Genomic DNA, 20,984 nt, shown 5'->3' with positions numbered 1-20,984 from the left:
TCTATCTATCTATCTATCTATCTATCTATCTATCTATCTATCTATCTGAATAGATAGATGTAGATAGACATAAAACCATGTGGTTATATTACACAGTAGCAAAGTAAATAAAGTTTCTTTTTTAAAAATACACCACTTGTCTACCCTGAACTATGATTTCCTCCTCTCAAGAAAAAGAGACCACTGAAAAACTTACTTTCATTTTCCAAAAATTAAAATATTTATTCACGAGAAGCAGAGGCAGGCCAAGAAGGGGCCTGATCAACTCGGAGGGCAAGTCATCCCACCAACCACAAGGGATACTACCAGGCCTATCACCAAAGGGATGGGACTGGAAAGAGCAAGGTAAGAAGCAAATACAGGGGCCCCTGTCCTGGACAGCAAATACTCCTGGGGCTACCACTTCATAGCCCAGAAATTTAAAAAAAAAGCCCCTATCAGGACCTCCAAAGGTGAGGATGACAGAGTGAATCTCACCTGCTCCAAACCCCCCCTCTGACCCTGAAAACATAGTAACTCTTGCCCCAGGGCAAAGCCCTCTACAGTAAAGGCTTGAGATCCCTAAAGGAAGGGCGTGGCTAGGACCCTGCCTCAAAATGGGTAGACTACTAAGACAAAGACTCTAGAGTCCTACTATCCTCAGAGGGAGGAACCAAACTCAGAGGGAGACAATGTGGACTCCACACTCAAAGCTGAAACTTCAAGAGGGAATAGGTCCCAAGCACGGAAGGCTCTCCTAGATGAGATCAAAAGAAACTTTGAAAACAAAGTGAGAGATAGAAGACAAAATGAATAACTCTCTCAAAACCAAAATAGCAGAATTGAAAAAAACATCATAATGAAGAAAATATCTCTCTAAAAAGAAAAGTGTATGATATGGAAAAGGAGCTCCAAAAATTAACCAAGGAAAATGATTTGCTAAAAACTAAAATCAGCCAAATTGAAACAAATAACTCTATGAGGAACCAAGAATTAGTCAAACAAAAGAACAAGAATGAAAAATTAGAAAAAGAGGTAAAATACCTCAAAGAAAAAATAACTGACCTGGAAAACAGATCCAGGAGAGATAATCTGAGAATCATAGGCCTACCAGAAAATCATGATGAAAAAATGAGCCTGGATAACATTCTCCAAGAACTCATTAAGGAAAACTGCCCTAAGATACTAGAAACTGAGGGTAAAACAGAAATCAAGAGAATCCACCGGACACCTGCTGAAAGATATCCCAAACTGAAAAGTCCCCGAAATGTTGTGGTCAAACTCCAGAACTACGAAATAAAAGAGGAAATACTTCAAGCAGCCAGAAAGAAACGGGGGCGGGAATAGGATGGAGGGAAAGAAACAGATAACAATCATAACTGTAAATGTGAATGGAATGAACTCTCCCAGAAAAAGGAGACGGATAGCAGAATAATCCTACAATATGCTGTTTACAAGAAACACATGTAAAACAGAGGAATACACACAGGGTAAAGGTAAAAGGCTGGCGTAAAATATACCATGCCTCAGCTAAAGTTAAAAAAGCAGGGGTAGCAATCCTTATCTCAGAAAAAGCAAAAGCAAAAATTGACCTAATTAAAAGAGATAAGGAAGGAAACTATATCCTGCTAAAAGGCACCATCGAGAATGAAGCAATATCATTACTTAACATATATGCACCAAATGGTATAGCATCCAAATTTGTAGAGGAGAAGGTAAAGGAATTAGAGGAAGAAATAGATAGCAAAACTATACTAGTGGGAAACCTTGATCTCCCCCTCTCTGAACTTGATAAATCCAACCTCAAGATAAACAAGAAAGAAATTAAGGAGGTGAACAGGATTTTAGAGAGGATAGGTATGATAGATCTCTGGAGAAAACTGAACGGGGATAAAAAGGAACATACCTTCTTCTCAGCAGTTCATGGCACATACTCAAAAACTGACCACATTCTAGGGCATAAAAACCTCACAATTCTATGCAGTAAGGCAGAAATATTAAATGCATTCTTCTCAGATCATGATTCAATAAAAATTATATGCAATAAAGGGCCATGGAAAGATAGACTAAAAACTAAGTGGAAATTAAACAATTTAATCCTAAAGAATGAGTGGGTCAAACAAGAAATTATAGAAACAATCAGTAATTTCATTCAAGAGAATGATAATAATGAGACAACATACCAAAATTTGTGGGATGCATTAAAGACAGTTCTTAGGGGAAGTTTTATATCCCTGAGTGCATACATGATTAAATTAGAGAAAAGGGAGGTCAATGAATTGGGCATGCAATTGAAAAACCTAGAAAAAGAACAAATTCAAAATCCACAATTAAATACTAAATTAGAAATATTGAAAACCAAAGGAAATACTAATAAAATTGAAATTAAGAAAACTATTGAATTAAAAAATAAAACTAAGAGCTGGTTTTATGAAAAAACCAACAAAATTGATAGAACCTTAGTCAATATGATAAAAAAAGAGAAAGAAGAAAACCAAATTATGAGTATCAAAAAGGAAAAGGGTGAATCTACCTCCAGTGAAGAGGAAATCAAAACAATAATTAGGAGTTATTTTTCCCAATTGTATGCACATAAATTTGACAATCTTAGGGAAATGGATGAATATTTACAAAAATACAAGTTGCCCAGATTAACTGAAGAGGAAGTAAATTACTTAAATAACCCCATCTCAGAAAAAGATATTGAACAGGCCATCAGTCAACTCCCTAGGAAAAAATCTCCAGGGCCAGACAGATTTACTAGTGAATTCTATCAAACACTTAAAGAACAATTGATTCCAATACTCTATAAACTATTTGGGAAAATTAGTGAAGAAGAAGTCCTACCAAATTCTTTTTATGACACAAATATGGTACTGATACCTTAATCAAGAAGAGATAAAATGGAGAAAGAAAATTATAGACCAATTTCCCTCATGAATATAGATGCAAAAATTCTAAATAAAATACTAGCAAAAAGACTACAGCAACTTATCTCAAGAATAATACACTTTAGGCGTGGCCAAGTAGCACAGTGAGTAAGATCACCGGCTCCAGTGTCGGGATGACCTGGGGATCAAATCTGGGCTCAGATACTTAGCACTACACCCAGAAATAACTGGCTGTGTAACCTTGAGCAAGTTACTTAACGCTGATTGCTTTAAAAAAGAATAATACACTTTGATCAGGGAGGATTTATTACAGGAATGCAAGGACAGTTTAATATTAGGAAAACCATCAGCATAATTGATCATATTAACAATAAAACTAGCAGAAACCACATGATCATCTCAATAGATGCAGAAAAGGCTTTTGACAAACTACAACATCCATTCCTATTAAAAACATTAGAAAGTATAGGAATAAATGGAGCCTTCCTTAAAATAATAGGTAGCATCTACTTAAAGCCATCTGCAAGTATTATATGTAATGGGGATAAGCTAGAAGCATTTCCCATAAGATCAGGGGTGAAACAAGAGTGTGCACTATCATCCCTCTTATTCAATCGTGTACTAGAAATGTTAGCAGTAGCAATTAGAGAAGAAAAAGAAATCAAAGGAATCAAATTAGGCAAAAAAGAGACCAAGCTATCACTCTTTGCAGATGACATGATGATATACTTAGAGAATCCTAGAGAATCAAGTAAAAAACTAATTGAGACAATAAATAAATTTGGCAAAGTTGCAGGATATAAAATAAACCCACATAAATCCTTGGCATTCCTATATATTTCCAATGAAATTCAACAGCAAGAGACAGAAAGTGAAATCCCATTTAGAGTTACTGTAGACATGATAAAATATTTGGGAATCTACCTGCCAAAACAAACCCAGGACCTATATGACCACAACTACAAAACACTTTTCACACAAATAAAGTCAGATCTAACTAATTGGAAAAATATCAATTGCTCGTGGCTGGGTTGAGCTAATATAATAAAAATGACAATGTTACCTAAATTAATTTATATATTTAGTGCCATACCAATTAATTTACCAAAAAACTACTTTATAGAGCTAGAAAAAATGGTAACGAAATTCATTTAGAAGAATAAATGGTCCAGAATATCAAGGGAATTAATGAAAAGAAATGCCAAGGAAGGTGGTCTAGCTATACCAGATTTTAATCTGTATTATAAAGCAGCAGTCATCAAAACTACTTGGTACTGGCTGAGGAATAGAGGAGTGGATCAATGGAATAGATTAGGCACACGAGATTCAGAAGTCAACGACTATAGTAATCTATTGTTTGCTAAACCCCAAGACCCTGTTTTTGGGGATAAGAACTTACTATTTGACAAAAACTGCTGGGAAAACTGGAATATAGTATGGCAGAAACTGGGCATAGACCATTATCTAACACCATATACCAAAATCAAGTCTAAATGGGTGCACGATCTAGGTATAAAGGTTGATACTGTAAGCAGTCTTGTAAAACAAGGAATAGTTTACCTATCAGACTTGTGGAGAGGGAAAGACTTTATGACTAAACAAGAATTAGAGAACATTATAAAATATAAAATGGATAATTTTGACTACATGAAATTGAAAAGTTTCTGTACAAACAATGCCAATGTAATCAAGATTAAGAGGGAGGTGGGAAATTGGGAAAGAATCTTTACAACCTATGTCTCTGACAAAGGACTCATTTCTAAAATATACAGAGAATTGAGTCAAATTTATAAGAATACAAGTCATTCCCCAATTGATAAATGGTCAAAGGATATGAACAGGTAATTTTCAGAGACAGAAATTAAAGATATCTATAAGCACATGAAGAAATGCTCTAAATCACTATTGATCACAGAAATTCAAATCAAAACAAGTCTGAGGTACCACATCTCACCAGTCTGATTGGCTAATATGACAAAACAGGAAAATGACAAATGCTGGAGAGGATGTGGGCAAATTGGAACACTAATGCATTGCTGGTCGAGTTGTGAACTGATCCAGCCTTTCTGGAGAGCAATCTGGAATTATGCCCAAAGGGCTATACATATTTTCATATCCTTTGGCCCAGCAATACCACTCCTAGGGTTATATCCCAAAGAGATCATAGAAGTGGGAGGAAGACCCATATGTACAAAAATGTTTATAGCATCTCTTTTTGTAGGGGCAAAGAATTGGAAATTAAGGGGGTGCCCATCAATAGGGGAATGGCTGAACAAGTTGTGGTATATGCATGTTATGGAATACTATTCTGCTATAAGAAACGAGGAGCAGATGGTCTTCATATTTACCTGGAGAGGCTTATACAAACTGATGCTGAGTGAGAAGAGTAGAACCAGGAGAAATTTGTACACAATTACAGATACAACATATGTGTGGTGACCAACTTTGATAGACTGGACTCTTCTCAGCAATGCAGTGATATAAGTCAATCCCAAAAGACTCATGATGGAGAGAAATATGTGCATCCAGAGAAAGAACTAGAAAGAACTGAGTTTATATCCAGGTGGAAACAAAATACCTGATCTTTTTCCTTCTTTTGTTTGGATTTATGTCCTCTTTACCATTTTTCATTCCATCTGATACAATCCGTCTTTATAACCTGACTAATGTATAATGTGAAAGTATTTAAAAATCCTATACGTGACTATATGCTGCCATGGAGGGGGAGGGGAGGGAAGGGGACAAAATGTGAAACTCAAGGAATTGTGGAATTGAATCTTGTAAACCTGAAGGAAACAAATTAATTTTTTTAAAAAAGAAAATAACAAAAAATAACGAAAAAAATATGTATTCACCTGCATGACATTCTTACTCTATCAATTTCACTTTGCCAGTAGAAATGGACCACTGATAAATTCTGATTTCTTCTAAAGCTTATCTTCTTTCTCAACCAGTAAAACAATCAAGTCTTGTCCAAACCTCTCAAATTAAAGTTCGTCTACCTAGCCTAGGAAATATCACCAAGTGATTCAATTCAGCCAGAACAACTGCCATCTGATCATCCACCCCATCACCAATCTCTTCATCCCCAGAGAAAAAATTAAGCGTTGCATTCATTTGTTTTAATCTTAAATCAAGTAGACAATCTCTGAAGAAGATGTATTAGAAGGAAAAACCAGAAAGGAACTTTTTTTAAAAAGCATTTTCTTGAGCACAAGTCAACACAAAAGTGTTCCTATTTCATAGATGGCAAATACCAGTAAAAGAGATTAAGTCTTCCGTGCCATAAATGAAAAAGTTGAATAATAGCATGAAAGCAGCAATTATTGGTTTCTAAAATGTTTTTGTTTTGTTTGTTGCTGTCTGGAACCTAGTGACTCTTCACTCCTGAATTTCAAAAATTATTCCAAATAATTAGATTCTGAATTAACTGTTGTGCCTACCTGGCCGGGAAATAATCTGTTTTTCAGAACAATCTAGGCAGACTAAGCATACACATGGTTATCTTGAAAGGATTCTCAATGGTCTAGGAATCCCGGTCTCCCCAAAGCTGGTTATCAGTCTCAGTAGGGATCCCTCCCAGCTACCAAGATTATAGGAAATGTCCAATCCCAGCAAGCACAAGCTAGTCAGTGACAGTTTTTACTGTGCAACAAGACGCCAAGTCATCAGTCCAAGTCTATTACGCCTACAGCGGATCCTCTTCCTGCTTGTCTTCCAGGGAAGGAAGGCAGAGTTCCTTCCTCCTCCTTCCTATTAGAACAAGTTTCAAAAGCAACTCATTCTCAGCTTGGGCAGCTTTTGTTTTCTAGAGCATCAAATGGCTATAAAAAAAAAAGTCAAGGAAACCTGAGAAAAACTACATCACAAACGGATCACCTGCCGTTGGTCATGTCCCCTCTCCCCTGTCCTTCCCACTTTCCTTTCACAGATAATGGCAAGGGAGAATTGACGCTGATGCTCCCAAATGACCAAACCCACCTTTTCTCGGCAGGAACACTTCTCTTTCCTTCCTTCTCAAGGTAGGATGGGAATCTAAAGAACCATCATCATCCTTTGTGGGACTGTAGCCTGCTTTCCTAGCTTGTTTTCATTTAAATTGAGTATGAAATTTTTCTGCCATTGAATCCAGTGGGAACAGATGAAAATGCATTTTGCCAAAGGAGTAAAAGCAAATGGTCTGGACTCTACATGGAAATGTGGAGGGCTGAAGGAACTGTAAGCAAAGCAGTGCTTAGAATTCAAGTACTTCAAAGAACTCCTGAGAAATTCGCGTTTTCATCATTGACTTACATTGCCTTTTATACAGAACACTGAGAATACTTGGTATATTTGCCTGTCACTCAGCAGAAACAAGGAGCACATTGAAGATCTTTGATATACAGTTTCCTCTTAGCTAGATCTCTGAAACGCCCATATTGCATCTCTTTTACTTTGGCTTGTTTTCGTTTAAATTGAGTATGTAGGTTTTCTGCCATTGAAACCAATGGGAGCAGATGAAAATGCACTTTGCCAAAGGAGTAAAAGCAAATGGTCTGGACTCTACATGGAAATGTGGAGGGCTGAAGGAACTGTAAGCAAAGCAGTGCTTAGAATTCAAGTACTTCAAAGAACTCCTGAGAAATTCGAGTTTTCATCATTGACTTACATTGACTTTTATAGAGCACACTGAGAATACTTGGTATATTTGCCTGTAACTCAGCAGAAACAAGTAGCATGTCGAAGATCTTTGATATACAGTTTCCTCTTAGCTAGATCTCTGACACGCACACATTACTTCTCTTTTACTTTGGCTTGTTTTCGTTTAAATTGAGGACTGTTATTCAAGAGCCCCCATTAACAGCTGTTTACCTTAATTGTACAATAAGAACAATTGGTACAAAAAAAGAATCCTTTCAAAAGAATGGGATATGGCCTCCCATGACTACATACAAGGTCTGGGGAAAAAGTTGGCTCAGTCTTAGGAAACATTATTTGACAAAGAGGTAACTTATAGCTCCTGATGATTTTAAAGTCATTTTCTCACTTTGAGAATTCCTCTTAAATTTCCCGTTCAATGTAGTTCCCAGGGTCAGTGCTCTTACAATGCAGCCTTTCCATAATGTGTTCATTTTGTTCTTGGCATGTCCTTCAGTTCCAATTAAAACAGTGCTATCAGCCACTGTTGCTCTGGGGGCATCCACCAAAGGTGAGAGAAAGCCCAAGTCTTTCAAACTTTCAAAATTCACAAGGTTGTATCCTGTTAGGGGCTAAGGGTGGGAAAGGAGAGGACTCATTTACTTTCTTCCTCAACAATGTCAGTTTCTTTGAGAGAAGTCTGTTTCTGGGATCTTTTGCTGAAGTCTTCTGCTATAAAGCTCTTGCTGGAATGCTCAATTCTGAATTGATACACCATATTATGTATCAGTCCCAAGATATGTCCAATTCCCTCACTAATCCCAATATATTTCCTATGTAGCCTCAATCACTGGTCAAAATACTTCATTTCCCCCAAACTGACTAAGGACCAACTCACATCTAATGTATATTCTTGGTTAACTGGTTCAATAGAAGTATCTGGGATTTGTTCACAGTCAGTTTAAACCTCTTCATGATTTACTGATTCAGTCCACAAGTCTTGGTCTTCTTTGCTCATATTTATCAGCATGTGTGTGAGTGGAGAGGGGGGAGGATATGGAATGTATACTATAGTATTCAGGGGCAGATAGGTGGTGCAGTAAATAGAGCACTGGCCCTGGAGTCAGGAGGACCTGAGATCAAAACTGGCCTCAGACACTCTACACTTACTAACTGTGGGACCTTGGGCAAGTCACTTAACCCCAATTTCCCTGCCTCCAAAAAGCAAAAAAAAAAAAGATATTATAGTATTCAGAGTTGAAAGACATCGTAAAGATCATCTAATCCAACTCCATTCTTATATAGATGAAAAAACTGACTTCAGAGAGGGGAATGGGCTTGATCAAGGTCACACAGGTGTAGAGAAGAGTTGGAATTCAAACTCAAAACAATTTGTTACAATGGAAACAGAACTGAATTTGCAGTCGAGGGACGTGGATTGGAACTCTTCTTGGAAATGCTTGCCAGCATCATAGATTCAGTTTTACAGCTTAAAAAAATTTTGCTGCTCCTATCTCCACAACATCTCTTATAATCTGTCTTTTTCTCCACTCACACAGCTACCACCCTAGTTCAGGCCCTCGTTAACTCTTGCCTTGTTGTTGTCATCCAATCGTGTTTGACTCTTCATGACCCTACTTGGGATTTTCTTGGAAAAGTTACTGGAGTGGTTTGCCATTTCCTTCTGCAGCTCAACTGACTGATGAAGAAACGGAGGCAAACAGGGCATAGTGACTTGCCCAGGGTAACACAGCTAGTAAGTGTCTGACGGCAAATTTGAACTCAGGAAAATGAGTCTTCCTGACTCCAGGCCTGGCATTCTATCCACTGAAGTGCCACCTAGCGACCCTCAATCTCTTGTCTGGACTATTGCAGTAGCCTTTGTTTTTTTTTAAGTTTTCAACATTCATTTTTTATAAGATTTTGAATTCCAAAGTTTTCTCCCTCCTCCCTTCCCCCTCCCTAGCTTGGAAAGCAATGTGATATAGGTTATATATGTATAATCAGATTACACATTTCCACATTAGTCATTTTCTAAAAGAAGAATCAGAACAAAAGTGAAGGGGCAGCTAGGTGGTACAGTGAATAGAGCACCAGCACTGGAGTCAGGAGGACCTGAATTCAAATCCGGCCTCAGACACTTAATACAAAACTAGCCATGTGACCTTGGGCAAATCACTTAACCCCAATTGCCCTACCTCCCCCCCCCAATAAAAAAGCAGAACAAAAGGGAAAAACCACAAAAAAAACACCAAAGACAAAAAAGGTTAAAATAGTATATTTCCATCTGCATTCAGACTCCATAGTTCTTTCCCTGGATGTGCTTAGCATTTTCCATCATGCAGTTTTTGGAATTGTCTTGGATCATTTTATGCAACAGCCTTCTGATTGGTCTTCCTGCCTCAAGTCTCTCCCCTTTCCAATCTATCATACACAGCTGACAAAGTGATTTTCCCAAAGTGCAGTCCTAATCATGGTACTCCTTGTAGCAGCAAGCACCCCAGTGTCCCCAGGGTGCCTGCTCACACAGGTTCTTGGATCTGCTTTGTTAAAGGAAAGCAACTCAAAATGGGTTAACAAGCTTACTTTAATCAGTCAGACATATATCGTTTACCTTGTTCAGGAGAAAAGGTCAGCACCCTGAACCTCAAAGTATACAGGCATAATTATCAAGACAGAAACATCAAGTAGACAGATTTCCAAACTGTCCAACCATTACATCCATACCCAGTCAACATCTGGGTTTCCACATTCTGGGTTTTTCAAAGCCGGGGGACTCTCAACAACGGCTTCCCAGAATTCAGATCAAATCACAGAACACTTCTCAAAGTGAGTCCCAAAACAAAGCTCCACATCAGGGCTTATATAGCCTTCTCCTGGCTCAGAGAATGTAACAACCTTATTGACTCACTGGCCAATCAAGAAGTATCTACTGAAAAACAAGCCTCCCACCCCAGGCTTCAGGTGCACATTAGCCTAGGGGCAGGGAAGATCTTAAAAATTTACATTCTTATTACACTCCTCTAATATAAATTCCTCTGTTTGATTTTTAAAGGCCTTTACAACTTATCAATACCCTATTTTTTCAGTTTTATTATACATTGCTTCCCTTCGTAGACTGTGTGATCCAGCCAAACTTGTTCTTCTTGTTCCTCCTCTTCTTTGCACAGGATGTCCTTCTGCCTGAAATGTACTCCCATCTCTTCTCAGCTGCTATCTTCTGCTTGAAGCCTCTTCTCAACCCCCAGTTTCCAGGACCTACTCACCTCAAAATATGTTTTGGTATATATTTCTTCTATACTTATACATGTTGTTTCCTTTGTCAGTTCCTTGAGGACAGGAACAATCTCATTTTTGCCTTGGTGATACCAGCATTTAGTGTCATGCCTAACATATAGAAAGCACTTAAAAAATACTTGTTCGGTAGGATGAATAATTGCAAGGGAGGGTAGGAAAGCTCTTCATTCCGCACATGGTTATTTTGGTTTTTGACCACCATCAGGGTGTTATTTGCTTAGTACATGAAATACAGAGAAGGTCAGAGGCCAAGTTCTAATAACACTTGTGGAGGTCACTCTCAGAGATAGCTATGTAAGTTACTTTGGGCTTATCAGAATTTTCTAAAAGGCAACTGAGATAACGGGGAGGTCAGTTTAGAGAAGTCTGGATCATAATGCTTTTTCTCTTCAGAATCTCTTTCACAAAAGGATTTCATTATTTCACAAATGAAACGGGTTAGGTAGTTTGTTTTCTAAAGGCCAGAAATATATTTGTTCCAGAAACATCATAGACTATACATAATCACACTACAAATTTAGCATCGAGGATCACTGCAGATGAGGAAAGAATATAGGCACAAGTGAGTGACTGTATCAAACATTTATTCCTCTAAGCAAAGAGATAAAAGGAAAATCTCCTTCCCTTCTCTCCAAAGATTCCCAAACTCCATTCTATTTCTTACTGTAAGAAAATGAATTATTCATTTCTAAATCAAAAATATTAAATCTTTGCAAAACAAGTGATGGAATGGCATAATCTAGTTTACTTTTGACTGCTTAATTACTATCATTGTAATAATTCAAGAACAGAAGTGCATACAAGCAGTGTTGTATGATTAAAAAGAGCATTTAACCAAAGACTCAGAAGAGCCAAGTTTGAGTCAGCCACAAGCCCTTTATGACAATCCTGCACAAGTCTCTTTTTTTAATTAAATTTTATATTTATTTTTAGTTAACATCATTCATTTTCACAAGATTTTGAGTTACAAATTTTCTCCCCATCTTTCCCCTACCCACCACCCCAAAAGAGTGATCCCACTGAATATCCCCTCCCCCTAATCTGTTCTCTCCTATATCCTCCCCCTTGCCCCCTCCAACATTCCAGTAAGGCAAGATGGATCTTGCCTGCATATCTCAGTTCCCAGTGGCATGAAAAAAAATTATATATGCATATTAAACATTTGATTTTAAAACTTTGAATTCCAGATGCTTTCCCTTCCTCCCTCCTCACCCACCCTTACTGGGAAGATAAGCAATTCAAGATAGGTTATACATGTGTAGCTATGCAAAACCTTTCCACAGTGGATATATTGTGAAAGACTAACCATATTTCCCTCCATCCTATCCCGCCCCCCACTTGTTCTATTCTCTACTTTAAACATGTCCCTTTTCAAAAGAGTGTGATTCCAACTTCCCTCCCCCCCAACCTGCCCTCCCCTCTATCATCCCCTTCCCCCCTACTCTCCTGTAGAATGAATATCCTATTTAGTGTGTATGTCATTCCCTTCCTAAGCCAAATTCAATGAGAGTACGACTGACTCATTCCCTTTTGCCTTCCTGTTCTTCCCCTCCATTGTAACAGTTTTCCCTTGCTTCTTCTATATGAGATAATTTATCCCATTCTGTCTCTCCTATCTCCGCTCATTATATTCCTCTCTCACCTCTCAATTTCACCTTTTAAGTATCATCCCTTCCTTTTCAATTGGTCCTATGCCCTCTGTATGTATACCTGTACACATATATACACACACTCACATATGTATTCATACTCCCATATACCCTCCCATATAGACATATATATGTATGTATACATACATATATATATATATACACATACATTTATATTCCCTTCAACTATTCTCATACTGAGAAAAGTTTCATTAGTTACAATTATCATTTTTCCATGGAGGAATGTAAATAGTTCAACTTTGATAAGTTCCTTATGATTTCTTTTCCCTGTTTACCTTCTCATGCTTCTCTTGTTTCTTTTATCTGAATGTCAAATTTTCTATTCAACTCTGGTCTTTTTATCAAGAATGCTTGAAAGTCCCCTATTTCACTGAATGACCATATTTTCCTCTGAAACATGATACTCAGTTTTGCTGGGTAGGTGATCCTTGGTTTTAATCCCAGCTCCTCTGACCTCCAGAATATCATATTCCAAGCCCTTCAATCCCTCAGTGTAGAAGCTGCCAGATCCTCTGTTATCCTGATTGTGTTTCTACAATATTCAAATTGTTTCTTCCTAGCTGCTTATGATATTTTCTCCTTGATCTGGGAACTCTGGAACCTGGCTATAATATTCCTAGGAGTTTTCTTTTTGGGATGTTTTGCAAGAGGTGATTGGTGGATTCTTTCAACCTCTATTTTGCCCTCTGGTTCTAAAACATCAGGGCAATTTTCCTTGAGAATTTCTTGAAGGATGATTTCTAGGTTCTTTTTTTTCATCATGGCTTTCAGGTAGTCCAATAATTTTTAAATTATCTCTCCTGTATCTATTTTCCAGGTCAGTGGTTTTCCCAGTGAGATATTTCACCTTGCCTTCTATTTTTTCATTTGTTTGGATCTGTTTAATAGTATCTTGATTTCTCATAAAGTCATTAGCTTCCATTTGTTCCAATCTAATTTTGAAGGAATGATTCTCTTCAGTGAGCTTTTGAGATTCTTTTTCCATCCGTCAAATTCGGCTTTTTAAGGCATTCTTCTCATTGGCTTTTTGAGCCTCTTTTGCCATTTGAGGTAGTCTATTTTTAAGGTGTTATTTTCTGCAGTCAAGTTTTTCTCTTCTTTTCATGATTTTCTTGCATCATTCTCATTTATCTTCCCAATTTTTCCTCCACCTCTCTTATTTGGCTTTCAAAATCCTTCTTAAGCTCCTCTATGGCCTGTAACCAATTCATATTTTTCTTAGAAGCTTTTGGTACAGGAGTTCTGGCTTCATTGTCTTCCACCTGCTCCATGCCTTGATCCTTTTTGTCCCCAAGAAAGGAATCCAAATTCAGACCACTCTTCTAGCTTTGCTTCCTTTGCTTGCTCATGTTGCCACTCAGCCACTTGACTCTTGATTCTTTTGGTTTTTATCTTTTTACTTTTTTCCCCAGTAGAACTCTGCTTTCAGAGAGGACAGCTTTGTCCCAAACGGCTGGGGTTTTCTCAGCTGCCAGATCTATTAGTTGGGTGCCCTCTCAGAAACCTCCACTGGCTCTGGCACACTGGTCACACACCCCAGGACCTCCACCCAGTACAGAGATCAAGATCCAAACAGGTTGAAGCAAGAACCATTACCCCTCAGACTGGTCACTTGGTCCCCTACAATATTCAGGCCAGGATCTCTGAAGCAGCCATTGTGCCTCAGCCATTTCTCACCCCAGGGGCAGAGGTCAGACCACACTCCCGGACTCCCTGTTCCCATATGGGTTGATAATTTTGGAAACTGCCACAGCTGCTGGTGGTCCACTCTTCCGATATCCCTGTAGCCATGGCTGGTCAGGCTGCTCTGAGGTTAAAACCTCGCACTCAAGCAGGGCTGGGCTTGGCTCCCCATGCAGTGCACTGCACTGGACCCTTCCTGCTGGCTTGCCAGGCTGTCTTCAGCAAGTGGTTAATTTCTCTCTGTCACTTTGTGGGTTTTTTAGCTCTAAAGATTGTTTAGAGTCATTTTTTACATATATTAGAGGAGGTGGAAGTGGGAGCCCCATGGAAGTCCTGTTTCTACTCTGGCATCTTGGCTCTGCCCCCTTCCCCTCCCCTGCAAGTCTCTTACCTTGGCTGATTGAGCTTCCCCCTCTGCAGATGAAGCATGTAATAATGTATGGATTGTACAAAAGAGCTCCTGGAGAGCAGAACCTGTTTACTCTGTAGTTTTGCAGCCCCAACACCTCGCATCTAGTACTTGTAGACACTTAGTAACCCTTGGTGAATTCAGGTGGAAAATGACAATAACTAATAATGTCTGCTCTGTCCATCTCATAGGTAGTGCTATTGTGAGATTCTACTAAGATGATGAATGTCAAGGACTTTGTAAACTTCAAACTGCTACGTAAAAGCACCACAGGCTGTTGTGGGAGTTGAAGTCTATCCTTAGCCTTATGTTTCAGAGCCATAAGTAGCCCTAGCTGCCCCTGCAAAGTTAGTAAAAGAGGGAGGGGCACATGGAGCATTTTTTTCCCTTATGCTGATACCCAGGCACAAAAGCTGGCTCAGCTATAGTTCTGGTAGATGAGGACCTGGAGCATAGTAAGGACTTAATAAGTCCTGGATGACTAACTGTTATTGCCACACCAAGGAAGAACAGCAAACCCACAGCAGCTTTACTTCTGTCTCTCAGCTTCCCTTAGCTCCTGCCATCTGATCCTTCATTCTAATCAGAGTATGTGTTCTTTCGTCTATTTTCTATTTGATCTTGTCATTCCCAAGAACAGATACACTCCATTAACATAGTGCCTTGTTTATTTTCAAATTCCTAGATAAACAAGGACCAGGCAGTGTCTCATCAAAGGCCATGAAAAGCAGATGCTGTGTAAAGTGCAGTGGTCAGCGCAGTCATTTCATAAACATTTTTGATATAAGATTGAAGCCTGGTGAAGTGGTGGAAACTTCTCATCGGTACTCAGGCAGAGTCGTTAACGGGGTATTCCACATTGGTGATTTAAGGGAAGCTTCTGTATTTGAAAGCTTAAATTCTTGAAATTCCTAAAAGGTTCCTTTGTTAAGCGATGTTCCTTTTATAAGGTTTGCTCATATTTCCCCCACCTGGGCTTTTCTCTCCCCCCTCCCCTTTTCAGAAGCCAAGCTAAGTCTGTGAGACGAACAGAGAGGAAACGTACACCTGGATCCCATTATGATGTGGAGATCCTTTGCCCTTCCCCAAATATGCATGAAATAGACCAAAAGAAAGCTTATCTTCTTTCGCATTTCTGAAATATTCTTAGCTGAAAATTAACTAATAAAGATGATCTTTTACACTGTAGTCTTCTCATTAATTCTATTTCTAGCTTTCAGGCTATGCAAAACTTTCATATCCTGCCTATAGCCTTGTTAGGCTCAGCCTCAAATAAGTTCCCAACTTGCCCCTTATTTAATGATCATGTCAAGCTTGTCCTAACCAAATATTTGCTCCAGCAGGAATGGATTTTAGCCCAATACTGAATTTCAAACCAGCTGAGGCCTCAACAAATAAATAAATGCTCCCAGTTATCAAGCTAAAGTCTCTTTTCTATTAAAACAAAAAGCACCAAATAATGAGAGTTCCTAGTTGGCTGTCGTAAGTTCAAAATGGGAATTCTTTAATTTTGGTCCAATCAAGAAGAAAATGTTCCCAGGCATTTTTCCCACTGAGTGGCACCTGCTGTGCCAGCCTTGTTCTTCAAAGGCATGGCATTCCACCTTGGAGCATTTATTTTCTTTGTGAAAATATTTCTTAATAGAACATTCTCTCTCTCTCTCTCTCTCTCTCTCTCTCTCTCTCTCTTTTTCTCTCTCTCTCTCTCTCTCTCTCTCTCTCTCCACTAATATGGAATCACAAAGAAAAGTTCTTAGAGTTTAAGGTGGAATGGATCTTAGATAGCATCTAACCTAATCCCTTCATTTTACAGAGGGCCAAACTTAGGCCCCCCAAATCAAATGACTTATCCAAGGTCATGCAGGTACTAAATGGGAAAGCCATGTCCTCTGGTTACAAATCCATCACTCTTTCCATTGTACCACCAAAGAGTCAAATTTCACTCCATCAAACCCTACCACACTAATTAATTACCCAGTCTTCAGATCTTCCTCAGGAAAAGTAGTAGTTATAAAATGTGAAAAAGAGAAATTTGAACACTTTGGCATTGAGTGTACAAAACATGGGTGAAGAATGTCCATACAATGTTTTCTTAAAGCCCCATAAGTCTGTAGAAAAGCAGTAATAAGTCAGTCAGTAAGCATTTATTAAGTGCTTACTATTTCCAGGCACTGTGCTAAAGGCCAGGGATATTTTTAAAAAGACAAAAAAAGAAGTCCTTGATCTCAAGAAGCTCAGAATCTAATGAGACACATAATATGCAAACAACCACATACCCAAAAAAGCTATATATGGGATTTATTTGAAATAATCACCACTGAGATGGTAATCAAGCAGCAGACTGTTTTCCTCCAAACAGTTGGTGCTATATGTTTCATGCTTCTTTCTACCTTAACTGTCTCCCCCATCCCCTGCAAAGAAACAAAAACTCAAGTTTCCTTCTTATTTCCTTCCTTTCTTATCTGTATGGGACCATGTACTCTTCAATTCAGAAGTCTGTGGAGCAACACATTGAAACATAGCAAAGATCCAAGAAGACTTTCAAACACACACTAGTTTGAGGCAGAATGGGGCAGTGGTCAAAGGCTGGGCCTCAGAGGCACAAAGCCCTGGGTAAGTTATTTAACCTTTTCATGCACCTAAGTCCCAATTCTATAGGACTCTAAATTACTCTAAGAGGAACTTCCTCTAAAATATTCTAACAACTCTAATGTGAATTGCTCATTTGCAGCAATGAAGAGAGTTTCAAAAGCACAGTTTTCCTATGCCAACGAAATTATAGATCTTACATATATATCTTTATATACACATTTGTATGAATTTGTATGTTTGTGTGTATATATCTGCAACCACATACATACACATACACAGAGCTAGGTCTAATCAGTATAAACAATGAATCCCATGAAGTGAGTGTATGCATTCAAATTGCTTTTTTTCCCCTCATGTTTTTTCAGACCACTCATTGCTTAAAGCAAGAGAAGGACTTGATCTGGTACTATTGCCATTCTCCATGTCCCCAGCTACCCAGAAGACTATGAAGCCTGGCCCTGCTGAAGCAATTTAAGAATATTTATCATCTCGATTGAAACTATGCCAACAAGCCCCTTTACTTCCCTTTCCAGGCAGCTCTGTCTCATGTGCTTTGTTGATAGGTAACCTGTCACTCAGACTTCCAGCTGGGGTGAGGGAAGAAGACTAGACATTAGTAGGCCCCCAAAATCTCAATTTGAAATGGTCTCTTCCATGCCTCCCACAAGACCAAATTCAATTTACTCTCTGGTGTCACTCTTTGACACAGTGCTGCTTGCAGACAGAATTTTCTCATTACCGTACATAAATTTCAACATCCCAGGTGGTCTTTATGCTTTTTCAAGATACTTAATATAAGCTCTCTTCTTGGCGAATACATGTCCATGAATTCCCTCTCTCGCCTTCTCTTTTTTCCTTCTCTATTCAGGTTTTTGGCACATCATTATCAGCATGTGATTGCGAGGCCTGGGCTCTGATGCTGGCATGAACAGCAGACTTTCTATAGAAGAATCAGCAGTGTTATTCAGACTTCCTGTTTCTCATTCCCAGAATAATCATCCAACCAAGTCTGGAATGGACATAATGCATCTGAAACAGGTGGGAAGGCACACAAGTAAACAAAAGAACCAGTAGGGGCATCCTATGTACTTGTCAAGGATTCTTTGAAAGAGATATCAGTGGTGTAATCCTAGATTTCTATAGAAGTTCTGTTTCTAATTCTGTCCTGATAGGGTGGGAACTTCCAAATTAAGCATGTGGTTTTGAGACATATCTTAATAGAAAAGAATGATATCAAAGATTATGTAGGATAACAATACTCAATCTAGGGATACAGTCTCTAGTACCTTTGGGGGATTTGTCAATATCAACACATCAGCCATCAAGGACACCAGTAATGACAGCAGTTTGTGACCCACTAAATTACACCATCTCCCTTCCCCTTCTGGGAATACACAAAGGTAAAAGGGAAAACCTTAGAAAACCTATAGCTTAGAAACTAAAATTCACTTTTTTTGTTATACACCGAATCCAATTTTTGTCACTGAATTTTCTACTAAGAAAACTGAAAGTTGTAAAAATTATCTAATTCACCTGAAAGTGGAGTAAGCAAAAGAAAAAAAAAGACTCCGTTTTCTTTTTTTAAAAAGACTTCATTTTCAAATATCAGGGAAAAGGGCTCTAGTAATTCCTGCTGGGCCCCTCTGATAGGGGTGTCAGGGTCAAGCCCAGACTCAAGAATGCTGGGCCAAATGATCAAGCTGATGGGGTACCTGGGGTCTAGGTCAAACCAACTTGTAAAACCAGTCTGTGAAGTTGTAATTTGTCCTTTCCCACCCTTGAGCTCTGCCCCTTCTCCCTATCCCACACTCCACCTAGGCAACACCCTGTGACCCGTTTTGTTCTTACTTAATCTCTTGATTTCTTCTCAGGCCTGGCCCACACCCTCCTTTGTCCTTGCCTTTTGTCTCCTTCAACCTGGCCCAAATCTTATCTAAACTATCTATTCACATGCCCCTCTTGGTCAGCTCTGACCTTTGTCTATGCATTGAGGCCCCTCCCGTCAGGTCAGCCCTGACAATGGCAGCCCTACCCTTTAAAGGTAAAAGCTTGTACCCCTCTCACTAGCAGGTCCCCTAAAGGACTCTTGCCCGCTGTAATGGCATAATAATAAACTTTCTCAATTCTAACTCCAAGCAAGGCTGAGCTGAATTCTTTCCAGACGCCCTTGCAGGTTTCCTGGTCTTGGATGAGATCGGGGTTCCTGCCGAACCTATTGGGATCCCGGTTTCCCCCATCAAAGCCAAGGTATCGAAACTGAGTGAGTCAAGTCACCAAGCTGAGAGCAGAAACATAGTAATTAGGACCCAGGGAGAAGCAAATGCAAATAAACAGGAAGATGTAAATCTAAAAGGGGCAGAGAAAACACTGTAGTTCAGGCTTACACCTACACCTATGGGAAAGAGCCAAGGAGGAAGATCACCAGAGTGGAATAAGAGTATCTGAATATTTGGATGTAAATGATCATGTCTTGTCCTAATTCTTATTCCTGTGTATTTGTTTCCCCTCCACAACAAAGAAACAAATTCTCAACAAAGAAACCAGGTACCTTTTGATTACTAAGGGGCAGGTGAGTTAACCGTAGCCAAGAATTTCTGGTTAATATCAAGATTATCCAAAGTTAATGAACACTCTGGCCCCTACTGCCTGAAAGGCAGGTTTATCACTTTTCAGGCCTGCCCCCAGGGTTTTCCAGTACCCTGCAGGGGGTTTCAGAATATCTAATCTAACTCCAATCAGATCCAGTTCCCATCAATTGGGTTCCCTCCATTTCAGGGTGATCCCTGGAACCTTGTTCCATTTAACCATTCAACACATTTTTGCTTTTTTTTTTTTACAAAAGAATATTTACTTCAAAAGTATATCAATCCTAAAGTTCAAACGTCCTCTCCAACATCTTGGGGCAAATCCCCTCTAAAACTGCCTCAGGCTCAGAAAATTGGAGGGGGATTAGGTTCACAGCTAAACTCAGATGCTTTGTAACAAAATCCTACCAAGTTCCAAGTCCAAGACTCCCCTGGGCTTTTGTTCTGAGCACCCTGGCTTCTCTCGGCTTCCCTGCTGGCCTGCCTCAAATACTGCTCACGTATGACTGGAAGTCTGGGGCCCAGAAGTTCACTGCCTATGCTAGAACTGAAAAGGACAAATGAAACAGAACATACCAAAACTCCAAGTCCAATTGTTGAAGTCACAGGGCCTAAAAGGGAGTGAAAGGTAGTCCTTGTCCTAACCCAGCTCAGTTCATGGTGCCTATGCTATGGGTAAAGAGGATGATCAATCGTCTCAGACACTGGCAATAAAAAGAAAGACTGTCTTAGTCTGGTAGTTTTAAAAACACAGCTTCATCTAGCTATGAAGTTGAGTGAAAAGACCATTCCCACCCATGTAGCAGGGAAATGCAGAATGTCTTTTTCCACAAGTAGATCCCTGGTGTATCCATATTAGGTGATCTGGCCAGAAGCAAAGGAAAGCCCAGTTACATTAAAATAAGTCTGTACTTAAACTCTAGCCATAACAAACTATAAAATCAAACATGCATCTCACCCTTTAATGAACGCAAACAGCATGGAGGAAAAGGGGGGAAGGAATAAACATTTATTTAGTGCTTATTATATTCCAGGTATTACACTAAGCACTTAACAGATATTATGTCATTTGATCCTCACAACAAGCCTGGGAAGTGGGTGCTATAATTATCCCCATATTACAGAGAAAGGAAACTGAGACAGTCAGCAGTTTAGTGACTTGCTCTGGGTTATACAACTACTAAGTGTCCAAGGCTGAATTTGAACTCAGGTCTTCCTGCCCGTAGGCCCAATGCATGGTGCCTACTTCCTGGAGCTTTTA

The 20,984-nt window shown here is 39.1% G+C and overlaps 1 protein-coding gene across 1 annotated transcript in view; it reads right to left on the bottom strand.

Annotated features, from left to right (window-relative positions):
• The window catches only part of LOC138150581 (estrogen receptor beta-like), a 140,683-nt gene that overhangs the window by 99,503 nt on the left and 20,196 nt on the right, over nucleotides 1–20,984 (bottom strand). Inside the window, exons 2-3 of the mRNA XM_069074001.1 lie at nucleotides 20,132–20,270; nucleotides 19,203–19,394 (exon numbers count right to left, since the gene is read on the bottom strand). Coding sequence (XP_068930102.1) covers nucleotides 19,203–19,394; nucleotides 20,132–20,270 — 331 coding nt within the window. The remainder of the gene's footprint in view (nucleotides 1–19,202; nucleotides 19,395–20,131; nucleotides 20,271–20,984) is intronic.

Source organism: Petaurus breviceps, unplaced genomic scaffold (assembly GCF_028583685.1).
Source record: "Petaurus breviceps papuanus isolate PSGF00001 unplaced genomic scaffold, PetGlider_PUasm1.0 90881, whole genome shotgun sequence".
NCBI classification, from domain to species: domain Eukaryota; kingdom Metazoa; phylum Chordata; class Mammalia; order Diprotodontia; family Petauridae; genus Petaurus; species Petaurus breviceps.
The sequence above is the reverse complement of the archived record's forward strand: the minus strand, read 5'-3'. Positions and strand labels throughout refer to the sequence as shown.